Source organism: Xenopus tropicalis, chromosome 3 (genome assembly GCF_000004195.4).
Source record: "Xenopus tropicalis strain Nigerian chromosome 3, UCB_Xtro_10.0, whole genome shotgun sequence".
NCBI classification, from domain to species: Eukaryota; Metazoa; Chordata; class Amphibia; order Anura; family Pipidae; genus Xenopus; species Xenopus tropicalis.
Genome location: NC_030679.2, coordinates 143,744,655 through 143,772,524, shown reverse-complemented (window position 1 = coordinate 143,772,524; position 27,870 = coordinate 143,744,655). Strand labels below are relative to the sequence as shown.

The following is a 27,870-nucleotide window of genomic DNA, read 5'->3' as shown; positions in this document are numbered from 1 at the left end:
ATGGCTTCCCCTAGTGGTGCAAAATTTGTTCCTGGACCCCCACCCTACAGCCAGATCCCCCCCACCCTGATGCCCACCTTGCTTTGGAGCTGTAACCCACAGCAACCAATCAACTACTGCAACAAGGGAAAGAAAAATTGTGATTGGTTGCCGTGGGTTACTACTGTGGCTTCCGTCTCAGCCCATTGCTGGAGATTCTATTATGATATAATATAGAGATACCATTTTTTTAGGGGGAAATCCCTGCATTTACCAAATTATCCCCTTAAAGGGCCACAGCAGCAATTTGTATCAGGCTATAAACAACCCTATTGTTACCTAGGATGGACCTGGGGCCAGAACTCTAGGCGCCATCTCCTCACCCCATTCAGTCTGATTGGTTTATACTAGAATATTCAGTTCCAATACATGCTGCGTGGCTACATAGACAGCAGTGCAGGCTGCAGCGTGTTAATAGATGCTAAGGAGCCATCAGGGTGCGGCTGATCTGCCTCCAGATAGAAGTGCAACCGCCTCTCCCCATTAGAGAGAAACACCAATAATCCCACAGGGCTTGGTAGCAGTTTAGATGCTGCAGACTGCACTGGTTTCCATTTCTAACTGCCCCTCCCCCCAGCTGCTTTGCACTGTTTGCTAAACCCATCCCCATTGAGTCGGCTCCACCCACACTGCGTTACCTGTCCCACATTCACCTGTATCCACCGGGGATCTTAACCCATTTGTCTGTGTGGGGGATGCTGGGAGTTGTAGTCTATCGGCAGCGGCCGGAGGTACCAGGTTGGACAGAGTATGTTCCATAGTGGTGAGTGTGAGTGTGAGTGTGAGTGTGCCGGGCTGTGGGGCGACTCTGGGTGTGACCCAGGCTCCTAGGTGTGTGTTTGTGTCTCCAACATGTGAATTGTCCTGGTCTGAACTCCCTGTGTTACTGTGTGTGCCCGTCCCTCTGCACCCCAATCCCCACCCCGACTGTGTGCCCGTCCCTCTGCACCCCAATCCCCACCCCGACTGTGTGCCCGTCCCTCTGCACCCCAATCCCCACCCCGACTGTGTGCCCGTCCCTCTGCACCCCAATCCCCACCCCGACTGTGTGCCCGTCCCTCTGCACCCCAATCCCCACCCCGACTGTGTGCCTGTCCCTCTGCACCCCAATCCCCACCCCGACTGTGTACCTGTCCCTCTGCCACCCCAATCCCCACCCCGACTGTGTACCTGTCCCTCTGCACCCCAATCCCCACCCCGACTGTGTGCCTGTCCCTCTGCACCCCAATCCCCACCCCGACTGTGTGCCTGTCCCTCTGCACCCCAATCCCCACCCCGACTGTGTACCTGTCCCTCTGCACCCCAATCCCCACCCGACTGTGTGCCTGTCCCTCTGCACCCCAATCCCCACCCCGACTGTGTGCCTGTCCCTCTGCACCCCAATCCCCACCCCGACTGTGTACCTGTCCCTCTGCACCCCAATCCCCACCCCGACTGTGTACCTGTCCCTCTGCACCCCAATCCCCACCCCGACTGTGTGCCCGTCCCTCTGCACCCCAATCCCCACCCCGACTGTGTGCCCGTCCCTCTGCACCCCAATCCCCACCCCGACTGTGTGCCCGTCCCTCTGCACCCCAATCCCCACCCCGACTGTGTACCTGTCCCTCTGCACCCCAATCCCCACCCCGACTGTGTGCCTGTCCCTCTGCACCCCAATCCCCACCCCGACTGTGTGCCCGTCCCTCTGCACCCCAATCCCCACCCCGACTGTGTACCTGTCCTCTGCACCCCAATCCCCACCCCGACTGTGTGCCCGTCCCTCTGCACCCCAATCCCCACCCCGACTGTGTGCCCGTCCCTCTGCACCCCAATCCCCACCCCGACTGTGTGCCAGTCCCTCTGCCACCCCAATCCCCACCCCGACTGTGTGCCTGTCCCTCTGCACCCCAATCCCCACCCCGACTGTGTGCCCGTCCCTCTGCACCCCAATCCCCACCCCGACTGTGTGCCCGTCCCTCTGCACCCCAATCCCCACCCCGACTGTGTGCCTGTCCCTCTGCACCCCAATCCCCACCCCGACTGTGTGCCTGTCCTCTCTGCACCCCAATCCCCACCCCGACTGTGTGCCTGTCTCTCTGCACCCCAATCCCCACCCCGACTGTGTGCCCGTCCCTCTGCACCCCAATCCCCACCCCGACTGTGTGCCCGTCCCTCTGCACCCCAATCCCCACCCCGACTGTGTGCCTGTCCCTCTGCACCCCAATCCCCCCAGAATCCCACCAAGAGCCCCCCGACTGTGTGCCCCCCTCCATGCCGCTGCTCCCTGCTGTAAGTTTTATCAGCTTGTTTTCTCTATGGCATGTATACATGTTTTTTAGCACTAAGTTCATAATCATATTAACTCTTCAATGTACTAATGTTTTGCCCGGGGGTGTGGCCCTAATGCAGGGGTAGTTTCCCGTTGGTCCAGTCCAACCCTGAGTGACGCCTGGGGGTTTTGCCCCAAGTTCTGCAGAGTTGGAATCTATGGCAACAGCCTTCCTGCCCCTCTCAGCATCCCATTTGCCCCTGCCCGGTGCATTTAGCAGGATTGTGCTTCCCTCCTCCCCAGGGCGTCGGCTCGCTGTCAGACTGGATCGGCCAGTTCTACTGCCCCAGGTACAGGGGTTGGCACTAGGGAGCCTGGCACATCCCAGGGTGGAAATACCAGTGGGGCCGGCAGCGGGGTGAGACAGCCGGGGAGGATGGTTGTCAGTTACCGGGACCAGAATTATGGGCGATTAAAAGATGGATGCCGGCAGGAGGGCCGCCTCTTTGAAGACCCAGCGTTCCCAGCTGACAGTCGCTCCCTGTACTACAGTCGGACGCCCCCCGAGGGAGTAGAGTGGAAGCGCCCGCAGGTGGGAACCTTCAGCTTCTCCCCGTATCTGCCCCCCCCCGGCCCCCTGGGTCGCTGACCCCCTTTCTCTTGTCTCCAGGAGTTGGTGCAGAATCCTCGTCTCTTTGCTGAAGGGGGCATTAGTACCCACGACCTGCACCAAGGCAGTCTGGGTAATTGCTGGTTTGTAGCCGCCGCGGCTTGTTTGGCCGGAGACCCCTCTGTGTGGAAAAGGGTAAGTGTTCCCTTTATATTATTATACATGGATTGCGCCCCCCGACACAATGCAGAAAGCTTGGGACCCCCAACTTCTCCAAGTGCTGCCTGAGGCAAGGGCCACGTGTCATGGCGGAAAGGCCACTGGCAGTCAAGTCAAGTTGTTATAGGATAAATAAACATTACTGCTCCTTTAACAGGATCTTCCCACCCCCAACGCAGGTTATACCGTCCCCCAAGGAGCAGGACTGGCCTCGGCCCGGGGCCCCTCCCCACGCGGGGATCTTCAGGTTCCGGCTCTGGCGATTCGGCAGCTGGATAGAAATAGTCATTGACGACCGTTTGCCCACAGTCCGGGGGGAGTTGCTCTTCTGCCGCCCGGGCCAACGAGGCGCCTTCTGGTGTGCCCTGCTGGAAAAGGCCTATGCCAAGTACGACCCCTTTCTCTGCTCCTTTCCTGTGTCTTTTTATGCCATAATGTGTTTGTGTGCCAGTGCCCCAGGGCATCAGCTGGGTCTGGGTTCTGATGGTTCCAGTGCCATACAGGGGCCCGGCTGAGAGCGGGAAGGGATGGGTGCCATAGAGTCGCCTGGCTGAGAGCGGGAAGGGATGGGTGCCATAGAGTCGCCTGGCTGAGAGCGGGAAGGGATGGGCGCCATACAGGGGCCCAGCTGAGAGCGGGAAGGGATGGGTGCCATACAGGGGCCCGGCTGAGAGCGGGAAGGGATGGGTGCCATAGAGTCGCCTGGCTGAGAGCGGGAAGGGATGGGCGCCATACAGGGGCCCAGCTGAGAGCGGGAAGGGATGGGTGCCATAGAGTCGCCTGGCTGAGAGCGGGAAGGGATGGGTGCCATAGAGTCGCCTGGCTGAGAGCGGGAAGGGATGGGCGCCATACAGGGGCCCAGCTGAGAGCGGGAAGGGATGGGTGCCATAGAGTCGCCCGGCTGAGAGCGGGAAGGGATGGGTGCCATAGAGTCGCCTGGCTGAGAGCGGGAAGGGATGGGCGCCATACAGGGGCCCAGCTGAGAGCGGGAAGGGATGGGTGCCATAGAGTCGCCTGGCTGAGAGCGGGAAGGGATGGGTGCCATACAGGGGCCCGGCTGGGAGCGGGAAGGGATGGGTGCCATACAGGGGCCCGGCTGGGAGCGGGAAGGGATGGGTGCCATAGAGTCGCCCGGCTGAGAGCGGGAAGGGATGGGTGCCATACAGGGGCCCGGCTGGGAGCGGGAAGGGATGGGTGCCATACAGGGGCCCGGCTGGGAGCGGGAAGGGATGGGTGCCATACAGGGGCCCAGCTGAGAGCGGGAAGGGATGGGTGCCATACAGGGCCCCGGCTGAGAGCGGGAAGGGATGGGTGCCATACAGGGGGCCCGGCTGGGAGCGGGAAGGGATGGGTGCCATACAGGGGCCCGGCTGAGAGCGGGAAGGATGGGTGCCATACAGGGGCCCGGCTGGGAGCGGGAAGGGATGGGTGCCATACAGGGGCCCGGCTGGGAGCGGGAAGGGATGGGTGCCATACAGGGGCCCGGCTGGGAGCGGGAAGGGATGGGTGCCATACAGGGGCCCGGCTGGGAGCGGGAAGGGATGGGTGCCATACAGGGGCCCGGCTGGGAGCGGGAAGGGATGGGTGCCATACAGGGGCCCGGCTGGGAGCGGGGAAGGGATGGGTGCCATACAGGGGCCCGGCTGAGAGCGGGAAGGGATGGGTGCCATACAGGGGCCCGCTGGAGCGGGAAGGATGGGTGCCATACAGGGGCCCGGCTGGAGCGGGAAGGGATGGGTGCCATACAGGGGCCCGGCTGAGAGCGGGAAGGATGGGTGCCATACAGGGGCCCGGCTGGGAGCGGGAAGGGATGGGTGCCATACAGGGGCCCGGCTGGGAGCGGGAAGGGATGGGTGCCATACAGGGGCCCGGCTGGGAGCGGGAAGGGATGGGTGCCATACAGGGGCCCGGCTGGGAGCGGGAAGGGATGGGTGCCATACAGGGGCCCGGCTGGGAGCGGGAAGGGATGGGTGCCATACAGGGGCCCGGCTGGGAGCGGGAAGGGATGGGTGCCATACAGGGGCCCGGCTGGGAGCGGGAAGGGATGGGTGCCATACAGGGGCCCGGCTGGGAGCAGATAGATCAGTCTCGCTGAGTAAACAGGAAACGCTGAAAATAAACTTTGCATATTGGTTAAGAAATATTTTGGGAAATTCATGCAGAAACAGAACAAAGAGTGAAACTGAAAGGACTTTCATGTGAAGGGAGGTTGTTCATCAGACCAAAATGCAACTGTATAATTAGTTCCAGGTGGGGGATGGGCGGGGTAGGACTTGTTTATACAGAGCTTATTATTTCTTTTGACAAGTTCTCCTGATTACGGGGGGAGGGAGGTAGCAAGTCCCTTGTTACTGACCTAATGTTGAACGGAGGTGTATATACGTTTATACTTGCCCTTTAAACCTGTGAGTGTGTGTGTTAGTGTTCTACGTATGTGAGAGAGTGCGGTTAATATGCGCCGTTTCTTGGAACGTACCAGGAAGAGCTGTCTGTGCAACAAACCCACTCGTGTTGCTTCTGTATACACCTATACACCTGTACTGCAGTACCCCTACCCTCCAGCAGGGGCACCATAATGATTGTTAGCTTTATATATCTGCTCTATAATGGATACAGCAAGTGTCTCTTTCAGTTCAGCTATACTGACTGCTTGGCCAACCCCCCGAGGATGCTGGGAACTGTAGTTTAGAATACAGTATTATCTTCCTTTGGCAGCCAGCGCTCTGTTCTGCCTTTGCCTCACCTGGTCACAGGCCTAATGTTGGGCGCTGGCCATAGTTAGGGTTGCCACCTGGCCAGTATTTCACCTAATGTTGGGCGCTGGCCATAGTTAGGGTTGCCACCTGGCCAGTATTTCACCTAATGTTGGGCGCTGGCCATAGTTAGGGTTGCCACCTGGCCAGTATTTCACCTAATGTTGGGCGCTGGCCATAGTTAGGGTTGCCACCTGGCCAGTATTTCACCTAATGTTGGGCCCTGGCCATAGTTAGGGTTGCCACCTGGCCAGTATTTCACCTAATGTTGGGCGCTGGCCATAGTTAGGGTTGCCACCTGGCCAGTATTTCACCTAATGTTGGGCGCTGGCCATAGTTAGGGGTTGCCACCTGGCCAGTATTTCACCTAATGTTGGGCCCTGGCCATAGTTAGGGTTGCCACCTGGCCAGTATTTCACCTAATGTTGGGCGCTGGCCATAGTTAGGGTTGCCACCCTGGCCAGTATTTCACCTAATGTTGGGCGCTGGCCATAGTTAGGGTTGCCACCTGGCCAGTATTTCACCTAATGTTGGGCCTGGCCATAGTTAGGGTTGCCACCTGGCCAGTATTTCACCTAATGTTGGGCCCTGGCCATAGTTAGGGATGCCACCTGGCCAGTATTTCACCTAATGTTGGGCGCTGGCCATAGTTAGGGTTGCCACCTGGCCAGTATTTCACCTAATGTTGGGCCTGGCCATAGTTAGGGTTGCCACCTGGCAGTATTTCACCTAATGTTGGGCGCTGGCCATAGTTAGGGTTGCCACCTGGCCAGTATTTCACCTAATGTTGGGCCTGGCCATAGTTAGGGTTGCCACCTGGCCAGTATTTCACCTAATGTTGGGCCCTGGCCATAGTTAGGGTTGCCACCTGGCCAGTATTTCACCTAATGTTGGGCCCTGGCCATAGTTAGGGATGCCACCTGGCCAGTATTTCACCTAATGTTGGGCGCTGGCCATAGTTAGGGTTGCCACCTGGCCAGTATTTCACCTAATGTTGGGCGCTGGCCATAGTTAGGGTTGCCACCTGGCCAGTATTTCACCTAATGTTGGGCGCTGGCCATAGTTAGGGTTGCCACCTGGCCAGTATTTCACCTAATGTTGGGCGCTGGCCATAGTTAGGGATGCCACCTGGCCAGTATTTCACCTAATGTTGGGCCCTGGCCATAGTTAGGGTTGCCACCTGGCCAGTATTTCACCGGCCTAGTAGGTTAAATACCAGCCAGGGTCAGGGCCATGTCCTTGACCTTGTCCTCCTCCGATATGCCCCCGGCCTGCCTCTGATCTGCCCCCAGCCCATCTCGATTCACCCCCAACCTGCCTCCTATACCCTCTCCCAGCCCCCTTTACAGCCCACTGACAATGCCCCTCCCTCATTAACATCATTGCTCCACCCCTGACACCATGGACCCGCCCCTTGCCCTAGCTGGTATAAAGCCGGAGAGGTGGTAACCCTAGCCATAGTTCACCCCGGCCTAGGAGGTCCCAGCTAAGGACTTTCCCATCAGCCCTTTCTTATTTCCATGATAGGCCGATATAGCTCCTATTATATTAGGGGGCCCTTGGTGTCCGGTTCTCTGGGGGCCCCTGGGAGCCCCAGTCTAACTATAAACCCCATTTTCTTCCCTGTTTCAGACTCAATGGCAGCTACGAGGCCTTGGATGGGGGCAGTACCGCCGAGGCGCTCATTGACTTTTCCGGGGGGATCTCCGAGCCCATTGACCTCCTGGGGGAGAATTTTACATCTGAAGAAGAGCGGAAGAAGCTGTTTAAAGCTCTGCTGAAGGCCCATAGCCGGGCGTCTCTCATTAGTGCTGCTATCAGGGTAATCACCTTCTGCCTATAGCAAAGCCTCCATGGCACTTATGGAACTGCAACTCTCAGCAGGGGATGTATAGTTCAACAAGATCCCCTAGGGCCACAGGCTGATGTGAGAAAACTACAGGGCGAGCATCAGTCTTATGTGTTTTGTTTTTATCCCCCAGCCGACTTCTGGGCAGTCCCTGGAGCAGGTCCTGGCGTCGGGCCTGGTGATTGGCCACGCCTACAGCGTTACGTCTGTGCGCAGCATCACTCTGCGCTCGGGGCTCCTGTCTCTGTTCCGCACCCACAAACTGCGCCTCGTGCGTCTGCAGAACCCCTGGGGGAGTGGGGAATGGAATGGTGCCTGGAGTGATGGGTGAGTGACACTAAGTGGTAAAACTTTCATATCTGCCCCTCCCCTGCAGAGTGACACAGACAGGAGGAGCTATTAGTTTGCCCCTCCCCCTGCAGGGTGGCACAGTGACACGGACAGGAGGAGCTATTAGCTGGCCCCTCCCCTGCAGAGTGACACAGACAGAAGAGCTATTAGTCTGCCCCTCCCCTGCAGAGTGACACAAACAGGAGGAGCTATTAGTCTGCCCCGCCCCTGCAGAGTGACAGACAGGAGGAGCTCTTAGTCTGCCCCTCCCCTGCAGAGTGACACAGACAGGAGGAGCTATTAGTCTGCCCCTCCCCCTGCAGAGTGACACAGACAGAAGAGCTATTAGTCTGCCCCTCCCCTGCAGAGTGACACAGACAGGAGGAGCTATTAGTCTGCCCCTCCCCCTGCAGAGTGACACAGACAGGAGGAGCTATTAGTCTGCCCCTCCCCCTGCAGAGTGACACAGACAGGAGGAGCTATTAGTCTGCCCCTCCCCCTGCAGAGTGACACAGACAGGAGGAGCTATTAGTCTGCCCCTCCCCTGCAGAGTGACACGGACAGGAGGAGCTATTAGCCTGCCCCTCCCCTGCAGAGTGACACAGACAGAAGAGCTATTAGCCTGCCCCTCCCCTGCAGAGTGACACAGACAGAAGAGCTATTAGTCTGCCCCTCCCCTGCAGAGTGACACGGACAGGAGGAGCTATTAGTCTGCCCCTCCCCTGTAGAGTGACACAGACAGGAGGAGCTATTAGTCTGCCCCTCCCCTGCAGAGTGACACAGACAGGAGGAGCTATTAGTCTGCCCCTCCCCTGCAGAGTGACACAGACAGGAGGAGCTATTAGTCTGCCCCTCCCCTGCAGAGTGACACAGACAGGAGGAGCTATTAGTCTGCCCCTCCCCCTGCAGAGTGACACAGACAGGAGGAGCTATTAGTCTGCCCCTCCCCCTGCAGAGTGACACAGACAGGAGGAGCTATTAGTCTGCCCCTCCCCTGCAGAGTGACACGGACAGGAGGAGCTATTAGCCTGCCCCTCCCCTGCAGAGTGACACAGACAGAAGAGCTATTAGCCTGCCCCTCCCCTGCAGAGTGACACAGACAGAAGAGCTATTAGTCTGCCCCTCCCCTGCAGAGTGACACAGACAGGAGGAGCTATTAGTCTGCCCCGCCCCTGCAGAGTGACACAGACAGGAGGAGCTATTAGTCTGCCCCGCCCCTGCAGAGTGACACGGACAGGAGGAGCTATTAGTCTGCCCCTCCCCTGTAGAGTGACACAGACAGGAGGAGCTATTAGTCTACCCCTCCCCTGCAGAGTGACACAGACAGGAGGAGCTATTAGTCTGCCCCTCCCCTGCAGAGTGACACAGACAGGAGGAGCTATTAGTCTGCCCCTCCCCTGTAGAGTGACACAGACAGGAGGAGCTATTAGTCTGCCCCTCCCCCTGCAGAGTGACACAGACAGGAGGAGCTATTAGTCTGCCCCTCCCCTGCAGAGTGACACAGACAGGAGGAGCTATTAGTCTGCCCCTCCCCCTGCAGAGTGACACAGACAGGAGGAGCTATTAGTCTGCCCCTCCCCTGCAGAGTGACACGGACAGGAGGAGCTATTCGCCTGCCCCTCCCCTGCAGAGTGACACAGACAGAAGAGCTATTAGCCTGCCCCTCCCCTGCAGAGTGACACAGACAGAAGAGCTATTAGTCTGCCCCTCCCCTGTAGAGTGACACAGACAGGAGGAGCTATTAGTCTGCCCCTCCCCTGCAGAGTGACACAGACAGGAGGAGCTATTAGTCTGCCCCTCCCCTGCAGAGTGGCACAGACAGAAGAGCTATTAGCCTGCCCCTCCCCTGCAGAGTGACACAGACAGAAGAGCTATTAGTCTGCCCCTCCCCTGCAGAGTGACACAGACAGGAGGAGCTATTAGTCTGCCCCGCCCCTGCAGAGTGACACGGACAGGAGGAGCTATTAGTCTGCCCCTCCCCTGTAGAGTGACACAGACAGGAGGAGCTATTAGTCTGCCCCTCCCCTGCAGAGTGACACAGACAGGAGGAGCTATTAGTCTGCCCCTCCCCTGCAGAGTGACACAGACAGGAGGAGCTATTAGTCTGCCCCTCCCCTGTAGAGTGACACAGACAGGAGGAGCTATTAGTCTGCCCCTCCCCCTGCAGAGTGACACAGACAGGAGGAGCTATTAGTCTGCCCCTCCCCTGCAGAGTGACACAGACAGGAGGAGCTATTAGTCTGCCCCTCCCCCTGCAGAGTGACACAGACAGGAGGAGCTATTAGTCTGTCCCTCCCCTGCAGAGTGACACGGACAGGAGGAGCTATTCGCCTGCCCCTCCCCTGCAGAGTGACACAGACAGAAGAGCTATTAGCCTGCCCCTCCCCTGCAGAGTGACACAGACAGAAGAGCTATTAGTCTGCCCCTCCCCTGTAGAGTGACACAGACAGGAGGAGCTATTAGTCTGCCCCTCCCCTGCAGAGTGACACAGACAGGAGGAGCTATTAGTCTGCCCCTCCCCTGCAGAGTGGCACAGACAGGAGGAGCTATTAGTCTGCCCCTCCCCTGCAGAGTGACACAGACAGAAGAGCTATTAGTCTGCCCCTCCCCTGTAGAGTGACACAGACAGGAGGAGCTATTAGTCTGCCCCTCCCCTGTAGAGTGACACAGACAGGAGGAGCTATTAGTCTGCCCCTCCCCTGCAGGGTGACACAGACAGAAGAGCTATTAGTCTGCCCCTCCCCTGTAGAGTGACACAGACAGGAGGAGCTATTAGTCTGCCCCTCCCCTGCAGAGTGACACAGACAGAAGAGCTATTAGTCTGCCCCTCCCCTGCAGAGTGACACGGACAGGAGGAGCTATTAGTCTGCCCCTCCCCTGCAGAGTGACACGGACAGGAGGAGCTATTAGTCTGCCCCTCCCCTGCAGAGTGACACGGACAGGAGGAGCTATTAGTCTGCCCCTCCCCTGCAGAGTGGCACAGACAGGAGGAGCTATTAGTCTGCCCCTCCCCTGCAGAGTGGCACAGACAGGAGGAGCTATTAGTCTGCCCCTCCCCTGCAGAGTGACACAGACAGAAGAGCTATTAGTCTGCCCCTCCCCTGTAGAGTGACACAGACAGGAGGAGCTATTAGTCTGCCCCTCCCCTGTAGAGTGACACAGACAGGAGGAGCTATTAGTCTGCCCCTCCCCTGCAGAGTGACACAGACAGGAGGAGCTATTAGTCTGCCCCTCCCCTGCAGGGTGACACAGACAGAAGAGCTATTAGTCTGCCCCTCCCCTGTAGAGTGACACAGACAGGAGGAGCTATTAGTCTGCCCCTCCCCTGCAGAGTGACACAGACAGAAGAGCTATTAGTCTGCCCCTCCCCTGCAGAGTGACACGGACAGGAGGAGCTATTAGTCTGCCCCTCCCCTGCAGAGTGACACGGACAGGAGGAGCTATTAGTCTGCCCCTCCCCTGCAGAGTGACACGGACAGGAGGAGCTATTAGTCTGCCCCTCCCCTGCAGAGTGACACAGACAGAAGAGCTATTAGTCTGCCCCGCCCCTGCAGAGTGACACAGACAGAAGAGCTATTAGTCTGCCCCTCCCCTGTAGAGTGACACAGACAGGAGGAGCTCTTAGTCTGCCCCTCCCCCTGCAGAGTGACACAGACAGGAGGAGCTCTTAGTCTGCCCCTCCCCCTGCAGAGTGACACAGACAGGAGGAGCTCTTAGTCTGTCCCTCCCCCTGCAGAGTGACACGGACAGAAGAGCTATTAGCCTGCCCCTCCCCTGCAGAGTGACACGGACAGAAGAGCTATTAGTCTGCCCCTCCCCTGCAGAGTGACACAGACAGGAGGAGCTATTAGTCTGCCCCTCCCCCTGCAGAGTGACAGACAGGAGGAGCTATTAGTCTGCCCCTCCCCTGCAGAGTGACACAGACAGGAGGAGCTATTAGTCTACCCCTCCCCTGCAGAGTGACACAGACAGGAGGAGCTATTAGTCTGCCCCTCCCCTGCAGAGTGACACAGACAGGAGGAGCTATTAGTCTGCCCCTCCCCTGCAGAGTGACACAGACAGGAGGAGCTATTAGTCTGCCCCGCCCCTGCAGAGTGACACAGACAGGAGGAGCTATTAGTCTGCCCCTCCCCTGCAGAGTGACACAGACAGGAGGAGCTATTAGTCTGCCCCTCCCCTGCAGAGTGACACAGACAGGAGGAGCTATTAGTCTGCCCCTCCCCTGCAGAGTGACACAGAGAGGAGGAGCTATTAGTCTGCCCCTCCCCTGCAGAGTGACACAGAGAGGAGGAGCTATTAGTCTGAACTTCTCTTTGCTGACAGGTCGGAGGAATGGAAGCGAATAAGCCGGGCAGAGAGAGAGAAGATGGGTGTGACTGTGAGTGATGATGGGGATTTCTGGTAGGCCGACGCTCTTGAATTTTTGTCTGTCTGTTGCCTGCCCATCTCTGTGGTCTCTCCCACTTATCCTTATTATATTCTACCCCCCCCCCCAATATGTCTGCAGCCCCCATCTCCCTCACCCCATTCTCTCTCTGGCTCAGGATGAGTTGGGGCGACTTCTGCACTCACTTCACTGACCTCACCCTGTGCCGCCGGGTGAACACCAGCACCCTGAGCACCCACAAAACCTGGACTGAGGAGTCGGCCCTGTCGGTATGGAGACCAGATGCAGATCCTCTGAAGGACAGGAGTGGTGGTTGCCCCAACTATAGGGAGACCTACCTGCACAACCCCCAGGTACCTACCTACACAATCACCTGAACCCACAGAATATATTACCCATTTTGAATCCCACCCACGTTATTCTTACCTGCCCCAGAGCACCCATTATATTCTTACCTGCCCCAATCCCCACGTTATACTTACCTGCCCAGGAACGCCCATTATATTCTTACCTGCCCAGGAACACCCACGTTATTCTTACCTGCCCCAGAGCACCCATTATATTCTTACCTGCCCCAGAGCACCCATTATATTCTTACCTGCCCCAATCCCCACGTTATACTTACCTGCCCCAATCCCCACGTTATACTTACCTGCCCCAATCCCCACGTTATACTTACCTGCCCCAATCCCCACGTTATACTTACCTGCCTCAATCCCCACGTTATACTTACCTGCCCCAATCCCCACGTTATACTTACCTGCCCCAATCCCCACGTTATACTTACCTGCCCCAATCCCCACGTTATACTTACCTGCCCCAATCCCCACGTTATACTTACCTGCCCAATCCCCACGTTATACTTACCTGCCCCAATCCCCACGTTATACTTACCTACCCCAATACCCACGTTATTCTTACCTGCCCCAGAGCACCCATTATATTCTTACCTGCCCCAATCCCCACGTTATTCTTACCTGCCCCAATCCCCACGTTATTCTTACCTGCCCCAATACCCACGTTATTCTTACCTGCCCCAGAGCACCCATTATACTCTTACCTGCCCCAGAGCACCCATTATACTCTTACCTGCCCCAGAGCACCCATTATACTCTTACCTGCCCCAATCCCCACGTTATACTTACCTGCCCCAATACCCACGTTATTCTTACCTGCCCCAGAGCACCCATTATACTCTTACCTGCCCCAGAGCACCCATTATACTCTTACCTGCCCCAGAGCACCCATTATACTCTTACCTGCCCCAATCCCCACGTTATACTTACCTGCCCCAATACCCACGTTATTCTTACCTGCCCCAGAGCACCCATTATACTCTTACCTGCCCCAGAGCACCCATTATACTCTTACCTGCCCCAATCCCCACGTTATACTTACCTGCCCCAATCCCCACGTTATACTTACCTGCCCCAATCCCCACGTTATACTTACCTGCCCCAATCCCCACGTTATACTTACCTGCCCCAATCCCCACGTTATACTTACCTGCCCCAATCCCCACGTTATACTTACCTGCCCCAATCCCCACGTTATACTTACCTGCCCCAGAGCACCCATTATATTCTTACCTGGCCCAATCCCCACGTTATACTTACCTGGCCCAATCCCCACGTTATACTTACCTGCCCCAATCCCCACGTTATACTTACCTGCCCCAATCCCCACGTTATACTTACCTGCCCCAATCCCCACGTTATACTTACCTGCCCCAATCCCCACGTTATACTTACCTGCCCCAATCCCCACGTTATACTTACCTGCCCCAATCCCCACGTTATACTTACCTGGCCCAATCCCCACGTTATACTTACCTGGCCCAATCCCCGGCTAACACTGCCCCCCGATGCAGTTTTCCTTTGATGTGACGTTGGACCAGGACGTGGCGCTCATTTCCGTGGAACAAGAGGACCGTAGGACTCAGCGCAGTGAGGGAGGGGAAAACCTGCCCATTGGCTTCTTTGTGTTTAAGGTGAGGGAGGGGCTGATATTTTTCCCTGTCTCTTTATTCCTGATCATTGTTATTTATTGCACTTCTCCCTCCCATTCAGGTTGAGGTGAACCGTAAATTCCGCCTCCACCGAACTGCAACAAAGGTTTCCTCTTCCACCTACATCAACTCCCGCAGCGTCTTCCTGCGCACCGAGCTCCAACGAGGCCGCTACGTCATCCTACCAACTACATTCAGCCCCGGCCTGATTGGCTCCTTCCTCCTGCGCCTATACACCGACCGAGCCAGCCACCTCCGGTACAGGGCCTAGTCACCCAATGAGGGGCCAGCTACTATGGCTACACCTTCTCTGGGGAGGAGTTCTGTGACCAGGTGTTATAAGGGATAATGTACCCCCTACTGTAAATGATAAGGATATTAGCAGTCACTGAGGGGTTCTGTGCCCCCCATATAAAGGCACAAGGCTGCAGGCTGAGTTATACAGGGAACCCTGAGTATCACTCATGTATTATAAGGGATAATGTACCCCCTACTGTAAATGATAAGGATTTTAGCAGTCACTGAGGGGTTCTGTGCCCATATAAAGGCACAAGGCTGCAGGCTGAGTTATACAGGGAACTCTGAGTATCACTCATGTATTATAAGGGATAATGTACCCCCTACTGTAAATGATAAGGATATTAGCAGTCACTGAGGGGTTCTGTGCCCATATAAAGGCACAAGGCTGCAGGCTGAGTTATACAGGGAACTCTGAGTATCACTCATGTATTATAAGGAATAATGTACCCCCTACTGTAAATGATAAGGATATTAGCAGTCACTGAGGGGTTCTGTGCCCCCCATATAAAGGCACAAGGCTGCAGGCTGAGTTATACAGGGAACTCTGAGTATCACTCATGTATTATAAGGGATAATGTACCCCCTACTGTAAATGATAAGGATATTAGCAGTCACTGAGGGGTTCTGTGCCCCCCATATAAAGGCACAAGGCTGCAGGCTGAGTTATACAGGGAACTCTGAGTATCACTCATGTATTATAAGGGATAATGTACCCCCTACTGTAAATGATAAGGATATTAGCAGTCACTGAGGGGTTCTGTGCCCATATAAAGGCACAAGGCTGCAGGCTGAGTTATACAGGGAACTCTGAGTATCACTCATGTATTATATGGGATAATGTACCCCCTACTGTAAATGATAAGGATATTAGCAGTCACTGAGGGGTTCTCTACACACAGGGAACTGACTCGAGACATCCCCGAGCCCTCCTGCTTCTCATTCTGCCTGGGGGCCCACCGTCTGATCACTTCCATTACTGTACATTCTGCTTCAGGGCTGTGGGCCCCTGGGGGTGGCAGAGGTAAGTCTGGTTCTGCTGGGCTTCTTGGTATAGGGTGTTTATATTTCTGGGGGGGTTGGGGGAAGAAGAGATGGGGGGCTACTGACGTCTCCTTGGCTTTGGGCAGATCCTGCATTTTATGTGACAGTTCATTGCGAGGGGGAGAAGGTGAGATCCAGGAGCGTAAAGAACCAGAACCCCGAGTTTGACCTGAAAGGAGTGTTCTACCGGAGAAGGAAGGGGAGGCCTCTCGTTATACAGGTGAGTCCATTCCCCTCTGTCTCCCTGCCCCCCGCGTCTGTCTCCCTGCCCCCCGCGTCTGTCTCCCTGCCCCCGCGTCTGTCTCCCTGCCCCCCGCGTCTGTCTCCCTGCCCCCCGCGTCTGTCTCCCTGCCCCCCGCGTCTGTCTCCCTGCCCCCCGCGTCTGTCTCCCTGCCCCCCGCGTCTGTCTCCCTGCCCCCCGCGTCTGTCTCCCTGCCCCCCGCGTCTGTCTCCCTGCCCCCCGCGTCTGTCTCCCTGCCCCCCGCGTCTGTCTCCCCCCGTCTGTCCCCCCCCGCGTCTGTCTCCCTGCCCCCCGCGTCTGTCTCGCTGCCCCCCGCGTCTGTCTCGCTGCCCCGCGTCTGTCTCCCTGCCCCCCGCGTCTGTCTCCCTGCCCCCCGCGTCTGTCTCGCTGCCCTCCGCGTCTGTCTCCCTGCCCCCCCGCGTCTGTCTCCCTGCCCCCCGCGTCTGTCTCGCTGCCCCCCGCGTCTGTCTCGCTGCCCCCCGCGTCTGTCTCCCTGCCCCCCGCGTCTGTCTCGCTGCCCCGCGTCTGTCTCCCCGCCCTCCGCGTCTGTCTCCCCGCCCCCCGCGTCTGTCTCGCTGCCCCGCGTCTGTCTCCCCGCCCCGCGTCTGTCTCCCCGCCCCACGTCTGTCTCCCCGCCCCGCGTCTGTCCCTGCCCTGCATGTCTCTCCTGCATGTGTGGGCGTGGCTTAAATGTGGGCGTGCCGTTGAAACTGGCAAATATTGCTGCCCCTGCCCAGTTTCTCTCCCACACTCACTATCAGTAAATGGGGCCCTCGGCGCTCTAACGCCAGTTGTACCTTTGGCAGGTGTGGCAGGCGCGGTTCCTGAGGGACGCTCTGATTGGCAGAGTCTCAGCCCCCTGCCCGGTGGGGGAAGCCAATCAGACCCATGTGCTGAGGCTACAGAGGAAGGACGGCTCGCCCTCGGGGTATATCCTTATAGAGGCCACCACCTGCGCGGAGCTGACCGCTCTCTGACTAACCCTGGGCTTCTCCTTACTGTGCACTGCCTGGGGCCCCAGGGATCTCTCCTCTCCCCTATTCCCTTGCCCCCCACCCTCTCAGCTCCTACTGATTCCTCTCTGTCTCTGCCTTTATAGGTGTATTTGTTCCTCTCCTGCACTCTCTCTGTCTCTCTGCCTGTCTCTCCCCCTCCTTCCTGTCCTACCAACTTCTCACGCACCACTTCCTCCCCCCGCTCAGTCTGCTAGTGAGCTGCTCCGGCTCAGGATGGGGAGGCTTCTGGTCATCATCATTCTCCTGCTGGGGGGAGCCTGCCCAGGTGAGTGATGGGATGGAGTGGGAGAAACCACTGAATTAAACAGGGAAGGGGGTTGGAGCAGCAATAAGTACTGAGCTCCATGCATGAAATTAAAGGCCAAGTAAAGTCAGCTTATGGTACCAAAGAGACCTCCTTTCTGGTCTATATCTCCTTAAGGCCCATTCAGATGGTGGCTTTAGGCAGGTAGGGTGGCCCAGGGCCAACAGGGTCCCCATCTGTCTCGGGGGGCCACTCTGGGGGGATATCTGCTCACTTGGTCACCGGGACAAACTGCAGTCGCGTAGATGGTTTTAGGCTTCATCTGACATTGATCCACCTTAAATGGCTTGTCCACCTTTCAGTTAGCTTTTAGTATCCCATGGAGAGTAATAGTCTGAGATCATTTGCAATTGGTCTTCATTTTTTATTATTTGTAGTTTTTTTTAGTTCACTTTTTGTTTGTTTAGCAGCTCTCCAGTCTGGAGTTTTAGCAGCTATCTGGCTGCTAGGAACTAAATTATCTTAGCAACCAGGGAGTGGTGTGAATGATAAACAGTAATTAAACCCAGTAGGACTCTTCTGCCCCCAATAAGGGGTAATTATATCTTAGTTGGGATCAAGTACAGGTACTGTTTTATTATTACAGAGAAAAGGGAATCATTTAACCATTAAATAAACCCAATAGGGCTGTTCTGCCCCAATAAGGGGTAATTATATCTTAGTTGGGATCAAGTACAGGTACTGTTTTATTATTACAGAGAAAAGGGAATCATTTAACCATGAAATAAACCCAATAGGGCTGTTCTGCCCCCAATAAGGGGTAATTATATCTTAGTTGGGATCAAGTACAGGTACTGTTTTATTATTACAGAGAAAAGGGAATCATTTAACCATGAAATAAACCCAATAGGGCTGTTCTGCCCCCAATAAGGGGTAATTATATCTTAGTTGGGATCAAGTACAGGTACTGTTTTATTATTACAGAGAAAAGGGAATCATTTAACCATTAAATAAACCCAATAGGGCTGTTCTGCCCCAATAAGGGGTAATTATATCTTAGTTGGGATCAAGTACAGGTACTGTTTTATTATTACAGAGAAAAGGGGATCATTTAACCATGAAATAAACCCAATAGGGCTGTTCTGCCCCCAATAAGGGGTAATTATATCTTAGTTGGGATCAAGTACAGGTACTGTTTTATTATTACAGAGAAAAGGGAATCATTTAACCATTAAATAAGCCCAATAGGACTGTTCTGCCCCAATAAGGGGTAATTATATCTTAGTTGGGATCAAGTACAGGTACTGTTTTATTATTACAGAGAAAAAGGAGATCATTTTTAAAAATGTGAATTATTTGATTAAAATGGAGTCTATGGGAGATGGCCTTTCTGTAATTTGGAACTTTCTGGATAATGGGTCTCTGGATAAGGGGTCTGATACCTGTATATGAATAGGGAGGACCTAAGTTGAAAAATAAGGTATAAAAAGTAACAATAACAATCAAACTGGAGCCTCACAGAGCAATAGGTTGAATGGCCAGTTCTTAGCAACTATGCAATTGGTCTTCATTTGTTATAGTTTTTCAGTTATTTGCCTTCTTTTTCCTGACTTTCCATATTTCAAATGGGGGTCACATGAACTTTCCAGCAGGGGAATGACTGGTTATTATAGAGTCCCATCGGCTGTTTGTATTGGGATCTATTTACTGAATGATATGAGCGGCTCCTACATGAACTTTCCAGCAGGGGAATGACTGGTTATTATAGAGTCACATCGGCTGTTTGTATTGGGATCTATTTACTGACTGATATGAGCGGCTCCTACATGAACTTTCCAGCAGGGGAATGACTGGTTATTATAGAGTCACATCAGCTGTTTGTATTGGGATCTATTTACTGACTGATATGAGCGGCTCCTACATGAACTTTCCAGCAGGGGAATGACTGGTTATTATAGAGTCACATCAGCTGTTTGTATTGGGATCTATATACTGACTGATATGAGCGGCTCCTACATGAACTTTCCAGCAGGGGAATGACTGGTTATTATATAGTCACATCGGCTGTTTGTATTGGGATCTATTTACTGAATGATATGAGCGCCTACATGAACTTTCCAGCAGGGGAATGACTGGTTATTATAGAGTCACATCGGCTGTTTGTATTGGGATCTATTTACTGAATGATATGAGCGGCTCCTACATGAACTTTCCAGCAGGGGAATGACTGGTTATTATATAGTCACATCGGCTGTTTGTATTGGGATCTATTTACTGAATGATATGAGCGCCTACATGAACTTTCCAGCAGGGGAATGACTGGTTATTATAGAGTCACATCGGCTGTTTGTATTGGGATCTATTTACTGACTGATATGAGCGGCTCCTACATGAACTTTCCAGCAGGGGAATGACTGGTTATTATAGAGTCACATCGGCTGTTTGTATTGGGATCTATTTACTGACTGATACGAGCGGCTCCTACATGAACTTTCCAGCAGGGGAATGACTGGTTATTATAGAGTCACATCGGCTGTTTGTATTGGGATCTATTTACTGAATGATATGAGCGGCTCCTACATGAACTTTCCAGCAGGGGAATGACTGGTTATTATAGAGTCACATCGGCTGTTTGTATTGGGATCTATTTACTGACTGATATGAGCGGCTCCTACATGAACTTTCCAGCAGGGGAATGACTGGTTATTATAGAGTCACATCGGCTGTTTGTATTGGGATCTATTTACTGACTGATATGAGCGGCTCCTACATGAACTTTCCAGCAGGGGAATGACTGGTTATTATAGAGTCACATCAGCTGTTTGTATTGGGATCTATTTACTGAATGATATGAGCGGCTCCTACATGAACTTTCCAGCAGGGGAATGACTGGTTATTATAGAGTCACATCAGCTGTTTGTATTGGGATCTATTTACTGACTGATATGAGCGGCTCCTACATGAACTTTCCAGCAGGGGAATGACTGGTTATTATAGAGTCACATCGGCTGTTTGTATTGGGATCTATTTACTGACTGATATGAGCGGCTCCTACATGAACTTTCCAGCAGGGGAATGACTGGTTATTATAGAGTCACATCGACTGTTTGTATTGGGATCTATTTACTGACTGATATGAGCGGCTCCTACATGAACTTTCCAGCAGGGGAATGACTGGTTATTATAGAGTCACATCAGCTGTTTGTATTGGGATCTATTTACTGACTGATATGAGCGGCTCCTACATGAACTTTCCAGCAGGGGAATGACTGGTTATTATAGAGTCACATCAGCTGTTTGTATTGGGATCTATTTACTGACTGATATGAGCGGCTCCTACATGAACTTTCCAGCAGGGGAATGACTGCTTATTATAGAGTCACATCGACTGTTTGTATTGGGATCTATTTACTGACTGATATGAGCGGCTCCTACATGAACTTTCCAGCAGGGGAATGACTGGTTATTGGACCCCGCAGCAAGATCATTGGGCCCCTAAACTTACACAGGGGGGGGGGCACCTTTGCTTAAATAACAGGTATTTATACTTCAACTTTATACTGTAATTCCCCATGAAGAATCAACTCCCATCTCCCAATAATCTATTAGATTAATTTTTATATCTGCTTGATTGTTCTCCTGTTTATCATGAAATCAGCCTGCTGGCTCCCACCTGTTTCAGTACCACCCTCTAGTGGCTGTTGTTGGGTATTGCAGCATACTTAGTGTGAAGCCGCCAAGGACGTTATTTCTATGAACATTATTATCCTTTATTGGTCTTTGCCTTATTAAATGTTTATTAACCAGATGCGACACAACTCTTTTTGTAGCACTTGGCTACTGTCCCAGCATTCCCATTGGCTGCCGGTCTTCCATGCTGCGTATAGTAGTGTATATTATGTGCTTCAGGATTTATTTCAGTCCGTATCAAGCTAAATGAAAGCCTATTAATAGCAGTTTTGTGCTACAGTCTTCCCCCTTTGTCGCTGTTGGACAGAATTTCCAGCTGTATCGGCATATTTACATCAATAAGCAAAATTGTTCTCCTCCCCCCAACTCCCTCATCATTTGCCCTATTTATAGAAATCTAATGATTGGCTATAAAGGCCCCCAGTCCATTTCCCATAGTGTATATATGCGCTGGAGAAAGGCCTAAGTGCCACTAGGCATACTGATTGGTCGGTTTAAGGTCATGTGGAATATGCGGGTGAGACCAGGGGGGTAACTATAGAGGAAGCAGACCCAGCTGGGGGGCCCAGTAAGGCCCTAATTAATGAACAGTTTCAATATATCTTATCAACAATAGGTCAACTTCCTAATGTTTTGGGGCCAGGGTCGGACTGGGGGGTGAAGGGCCCACCGGGGCTCCCGCCCCTGGGGCCCTGCAGGTCGCATCCCCTAGCCCCCCTCCACAGGGGCCCCCTAACCCCCCTCGCAGGGCCCCTCACCCGACGTCCTCCCCCCCGAGCGCATAAATGTAACGCGTCTATTGAGGAGCGTTCGGGCAGGGGGAGCACCGGCAAGGGTCGTGTCTGGAGCCGGGGCCCACCGGGATTTTTCCCGGCCCAGTCCGACCCTGTTTGGGGCCATAAATTGAGTTTTCTGAGGGGCCCAGTAACTTCTGGTTACGCCACTGAGAGCTACATAAATATCAGAAGTGTATTGATCTAATCTACCCACCTAGGGGAGCACCCAAGGGCAGAGAGATATTTATAGGAACTCTAAAGCCCTGGATACGTGTAGGCAGCCAACATAAGAACAATGGAAACCCAGGTAGGTCTGAAACTGTAAGCCAAAGCCTAGGGAACAGGAAGCACAAGGGGAATACTTACCTCGTGGTACTTCCATCTGAAGGCATGGTGGCACCGTAAGTCTATGAAACCTGTTTTGATATTGTCCTTGTCCCTTTGTTTAGGAGAACCACCTTCATCGCCTGTTCTGAACTCCAGTTTCACCCACCCAGACACCTACACCTTTTCCTGCACCCTCTCTCCTCCAAGGGAGGCAGTGACCCAGTTGCACTGGAAGGAGAAGCACATTGATGGAACCTATAGCAAAATTGGGGTGCAGAACACGCAGTACGGGGATTATATATATTCCCACTACAAGGACTGGAACGTGGCGCTAAGTCTCCAGAACGGGAACACGACCTTTATCCTGGAGATCCGAATGGAGGGGAAGGTGGTGTGCTGTGAGATTGTCACGTTTCCTTCTGGTCAGACCCCAGAGACTTGTGTAGCGACGGGAGAACCACAGATGGAGAAGGAAGAAGGTAAACGGGAGGAGCCTACTTTGTGGCACAAGTTATGGTGGTCAGATCTTTATGGTCTTTATGTTGGGGAGGGGGTGCTAGACTTTGATGATAGTATGTCTGTCTTACCCTATTGCCACCATCTTGCTCTCACACTTTATATAATGGCTGCCCAACTGGTGGCCTTTGTTGAAGGACAAGCTCTAGCAATCGTTGACAGCTGAAGTATCTTTTGGTGCCCAGATTAACTGCTGACTTGTGCAACCCAACGATTGGCTGGATTGTTGTTAGGGTTACCAATATAGATTCTAATGCCTGTGGGGTATTGGATGGCTTAGCGTTGAATGTTCTACTGCTCTTATTGGCTACCAGTTGGTCTAGTTTTCAAGACAGAATAAGGCAAAGGCCATTTCAGTACCAGGAACTTTAAATAGGTTTGATCTTCTTTCCCTCACAGAAACCTTTCGCTTCCGCCCGGACCTCCTGGGGACTCTTCTTGTTGCCGCCGCCTTCACAGTGGGGTCCATTGTTATCATCTGTCTGATTTTCAGGACAAGGAACAGGTGAGGCTGAAGATCCAGATCGTGAGCAATTCTTCATTCTTTTCCTCTCTCTTCCTTCTCTAGTTATCCTTTCTTATCTTCTCTTTTGTTCATTCACATTCTTCTCTTACTCTTCTCATTATTCCTTTATGCCCACCCTCTGAATTTCTGGTTTCCTTTTCCCATTCTTCCTCTGTCATTCATGAGGTCTCTCATGACCTTCAGATATAACATGAGGTCTCTCATGACCTTCAGATATTACATGAGGTCTCTCATGACCTTCAGATATTATATGAGGTCTCTCATGACCTTCAGATATAACATGAGGTCTCTCATGACCTTCAGATATAACATGAGGTCTCTCATGACCTTCAGATATTACATGAGGTCTCTCATGACCTTCAGATATTACATGAGGTCTCTCATGACCTTCAGATATTACATGAGGTCTCTCATGACCTTCAGATATTACATGAGGTCTCTCATGACCTTCAGATATTATTCATGGGCAGAGCCCATGGGGTGACATAATGTCCTACTTGTAGAAGGTTCTAGATTGAAGGTGCCATGGCTCAGAAGAACACCAGGCTGTGATTGGACACAAGGTCTAGCTTGATAACTTCTGAAGTAAGCCATGTTGCTTGCAGGGAATTAAGATCACCTGCTTGTGTAGACTATATGACCAACTAAGGCCTGAGCCTGTGGAAGTACCATTGGGCCCCTCCAAAAGTGGGGAGATAGGGAAAATATTAATCATTATGAATGGTTTTTGTTTTAGGAAAGGATGCAGCTTGAGAGAGGGCAGTCATGGGCAAAGGCCTAACCAGAGGGGACATGGGCCATGTGGTGCAGCGCAGACAAATCTAGCTTATGAATCTACAATTACAAGCAATGTCTTGCATGATGGGATTCTACCCCAAACCCAAGTTTTGCCTCAAAATCCCAAGCCTTCACGAAATTCAGCACCTCCACCCATCCCACCGCCGAGAACCCGTTTCATTCATGAGCAGCAGAGCTCTGCAATGCAAGGACCTTCTGAGAATCGTGCCCTTCTTATTAGGGATCATAGGCCCCTCAACAATGGCCTTCCATACCCAAGGAGGCAAAGACCTTCTAATGACTACCCTAAACTCCCGAAGAACCAAAGAGCTTTTGATGACGGCCTCCAGCTATCTAGAAACCAAAGAACGTCTAAAGGTTTTCTTCCTCTGCCCAGGCACCAAAGACCTTCTGACTGTTTCCCACCTCCCATAAAGGATTCATCCCTAGTTCCACCAAACCTGAAACCTTCACAGGATCCTTACCTAACCTCCAGATCTTCTGAGGATTGTTCTGTTCCCCCCTCTCTTTGGGGTTCAGTTCCACGCATGGATAGTCCTGTGACTTTGTCACAGGAGTCTCTGCCGGATCCAAATGCAATATATAGTAATGTGAAAAGGCAACCCCTCAAAATACCACTGAAGATCCAAAATAAGGCTCGGCCTCATAATAGACCATTTTCTACTGAGTGTTCCCCACGGAGAAGCTTGAGGCTGATGGCCAGAGCCTCCTGGGACCTACAGAGGGCTATATCCCCCTATGGTACTGCATCTAGGACTGACTTGTGGCCAACTAGGTCGTCGTCCTTTTCTCCTGAAGATGTCACCCCATTGTGGCCTCACAGGTCCAATCCCCAGAGCTCGCCAGATTCTCCTCAAATCACTATTAACCCAATGTATCACAGTGTGGCAACCTGGGGCCAATCACAGGTGGAGCCCCAGGCATAAACGGCTTTATAGGGGATCTCAAAGGGCCCCTGAGTTGGTTCCATGGTATATTCAAGTGGGCCCCTATGGCTTGTTGGATGGACAATACATTTGTAGGAGTCAATGATGTAGGAAATAAACCTTAACTAATTATTTCTGTAAAATAATGAGTTTTTTTTGTGATAAACACAAGGGCCGTTGGGTAATTGCAGGAAGAATGCGCTTGTGGAAATCCCTGGATAAAGTATGTAAATAATCTCTGGGGAACTGTGGGTGGCGGCCATGTTGCTAGCGGCCTATGGAACAATATGTATATTTATTTTGGCTTTTTTCTTATATGATAAATAAAAGGAATGAAAAAAAAAAAACAAGGTGTTGTTTTGATGACCGGAGGTAAGATGTGTGTCACGCAATTAACCGCAGCTCTCGCCCGCCCGTCTCAACAGGAAACGCTCAGACGCACTGTCCCATTTGCTCTGTCGCCTCCTCTGCCCCCACTTCCTGTGACCCAAATACTGGCCCCTTCCTGTTATACCTGCACTGACCCCAACTGTGCCTTTATATGGGCACAGAACCCCTCAGTGACTGCTAATATCCTTATCATTTACAGTAGGGGGTACATTATCCCTTATAATACATGAGTGATACTCAGAGTTCCCTGTATAACTCAGCCTGCAGCCTTGTGCCTTTATATGGGGGGCACAGAACCCCTCAGTGACTGCTAATATCCTTATTATTTACAGTAGGGGGTACATTATCCCTTATAATACATGAGTGATACTCAGAATTCCCTGTATAACTCAGCCTGCAGCCTTGTGCCTTTATATGGGCACAGAACCCCTCAGTGACTGCTAATATCCTTATCATTTACAGTAGGGGGTACATTATCCCTTATAATACATGAGTGATACTCAGAGTTCCCTGTATAACTCAGCCTGCAGCCTTGTGCCTTTATATGGGGGCACAGAACCCCTCAGTGACTGCTAATATCCTTATCATTTACAGTAGGGGGTACATTATCCCTTATAATACATGAGTGATACTCAGAGTTCCCTGTATAACTCAGCCTGCAGCCTTGTGCCTTTATATGGGCACAGAACCCCTCAGTGACTGCTAATATCCTTATCATTTACAGTAGGGGGTACATTATCCCTTATAATACATGAGTGATACTCAGAGTTCCCTGTATAACTCAGCCTGCAGCCTTTTGCCTTTATATGGGGGGCACAGAACCCCTCAGTGACTGCTAATATCCTTATCATTTACAGTAGGGGGTACATTATCCCTTATAATACATGAGTGACACAGAGACTTGCCTGACCTGTATAATCATGTACTGCAGTGGATGCAGTCAATTCCAAGGATTGTTGCAGAGAATTCCCTATACAGTTGTTGGTCAGTGCAGCCCCACCTAGTGGCAGAATGCAGAACTGAATCAAATCATGAAATAAAACAGGTTGGTTGGTTGAACAAGGTCCCTATAAGAGGACTCTGCTAAGTGATAATGGGACTCTCTCTTCCTTTTACCCTGTTTTAAATTCATCTGTTTATGTCTTATCACTACTTTTCTGCTCAGCACTCTTTTCTTCTTCTACCTACTCCCTCTATCTCTCTCTTTCCATTCCACTCTCTTCTCTCCTGGCTCTCTCTCTGTCCTTTTATTTCTGCACTCTTTCTGTGTGCCTCTATCTCTTTCTCTCCCTGTCCCTCTGTCTCTTTCTCTTCTCTCCATGTCCCTCTGTCTCTTTCTCTTCTCTCCATGTCCCTCTGTCTCTTTCTATACCATGTCTCTCTCTGTCAGTTCGTGCCCCTTTCCCCCATTCCCCAGAGCAGCAGGGGGGCACCTACACTGGCACAGCAGGGGGCACCTACACTGGCACAGCAGGGGGCACCTACACTGGCACAGCAGGGCAGCACCTACACTGGCACAGCAGGGGGCACCTACACTGGCACAGCAGAGCGGCACCTACACTGGCACAGCAGGGCGGCACCTACACTGGCACAGCAGGGGGCACCTACACTGGCACAGCAGGGCGGCACCTACACTGGCACAGCAGAGCGGCACCTACACTGGCACAGCAGAGCGGCACCTACACTGGCACAGCAGGGGGCACCTACACTGGCACAGCAGGGCGGCACCTACACTGGCACAGCAGGGGGCACCTACACTGGCACAGCAGGGGGCACCTACACTGGCACAGCAGGGGGCACCTACACTGGCACAGCAGAGCAGCACCTACACTGGCACAGCAGGGCGGCACCTACACTGGCACAGCAGGGGGCACCTACACTGGCACAGCAGGGCGGCACCTACACTGGCACAGCAGAGCGGCACCTACACTGGCACAGCAGAGCGGCACCTACACTGGCACAGCAGGGGGCACCTACACTGGCACAGCAGGGCGGCACCTACACTGGCACAGCAGGGGGCACCTACACTGGCACAGCAGGGGGCACCTACACTGGCACAGCAGGGCAGCACCTACACTGGCACAGCAGAGCGGCACCTACACTGGCACAGCAGGGGGCACCTACACTGGCACAGCAGGGCGGCACCTACACTGGCACAGCAGGGGGCACCTACACTGGCACAGCAGGGGGCACCTACACTGGCACAGCAGGGCAGCACCTACACTGGCACAGCAGAGCGGCACCTACACTGGCACAGCAGGGGGCACCTACACTGGCACAGCAGAGCAGCACCTACACTGGCACAGCAGGGGGCACCTACATTGGCACAGCAGGGGGCACCTACACTGGCACAGCAGGGGGCACCTACATTGGCACAGCAGAGCGGCACGTGGTGCCAGTATGGAACCAGATCTCCTAATTGTCTCCTACGCCTTTGCTCTATTTTTGCCTTTTCCATTAACCCCTTAGTCACCTCTCTCGCTGGGTCTGTGCCTTTGAAATGCCTTTTCTTGTCCCTTCTACTTATCTCTGCTCTCTCCCCTTCATTCCCTGTGTGCCCCTTCCCCTCACTACCCCCCCCCAGACAGCTCCCCCCACCCCGTGACTCTCCCTGGGGGACACACACAGACATTAAG

General features: G+C 53.3%; 1 protein-coding gene across 4 annotated transcripts; it reads left to right on the top strand.

The window, feature by feature from the left end:
* The first annotated feature begins 653 nt into the window (after positions 1-653).
* On the top strand, positions 654-24,094 carry LOC100495090 (calpain-5-like). Of its 4 annotated transcripts, XM_031899511.1 has the most exons (17): positions 654-787; positions 2,591-2,879; positions 2,958-3,092; positions 3,296-3,504; positions 7,502-7,691; positions 7,852-8,045; positions 12,372-12,449; positions 12,593-12,788; positions 14,306-14,425; positions 14,505-14,701; positions 15,643-15,764; positions 15,871-16,004; positions 16,832-16,953; positions 17,228-17,306; positions 22,201-22,557; positions 22,994-23,099; positions 23,857-24,094. In XM_031899511.1, the coding sequence occupies exons 1-15, from the start codon at positions 735-737 to the stop codon at positions 22,225-22,227; spliced, it is 2,145 nt and encodes a 714-aa protein (XP_031755371.1). In that variant the 5' UTR covers positions 654-734; the 3' UTR covers positions 22,228-22,557; positions 22,994-23,099; positions 23,857-24,094. The 4 variants fall into 4 exon arrangements, with proteins under 4 accessions (XP_031755371.1, XP_031755370.1, XP_031755372.1 ...); XM_031899510.1 differs by lacking the exons at positions 17,228-17,306; positions 22,994-23,099; positions 23,857-24,094 and having other exon boundaries at positions 655-787; positions 22,201-22,428; XM_031899512.1 differs by lacking the exons at positions 17,228-17,306; positions 22,994-23,099; positions 23,857-24,094 and having other exon boundaries at positions 687-802; positions 22,201-22,428.
* Positions 24,095-27,870: the final 3,776 nt, after the last annotated feature.

What these genes read in the sequence shown, in the direction of transcription:
- LOC100495090 (XM_031899510.1), top strand. Translation starts at nt 735, where the DNA reads ATGCTGGGAGTTGTAGTCTATCGGCAGCGGCCGGAGGTACCAGGTTGG. An exon ending in AATGGTGCCTGGAGTGATGG is followed by an intron (nt 8,046 to 12,371) that starts GTGAGTGACACT and finishes CTTTGCTGACAG; the next exon opens with GTCGGAGGAATGGAAGCGAA. An exon ending in GGCCCCTGGGGGTGGCAGAG is followed by an intron (nt 15,765 to 15,870) that starts GTAAGTCTGGTT and finishes GGCTTTGGGCAG; the next exon opens with ATCCTGCATTTTATGTGACA.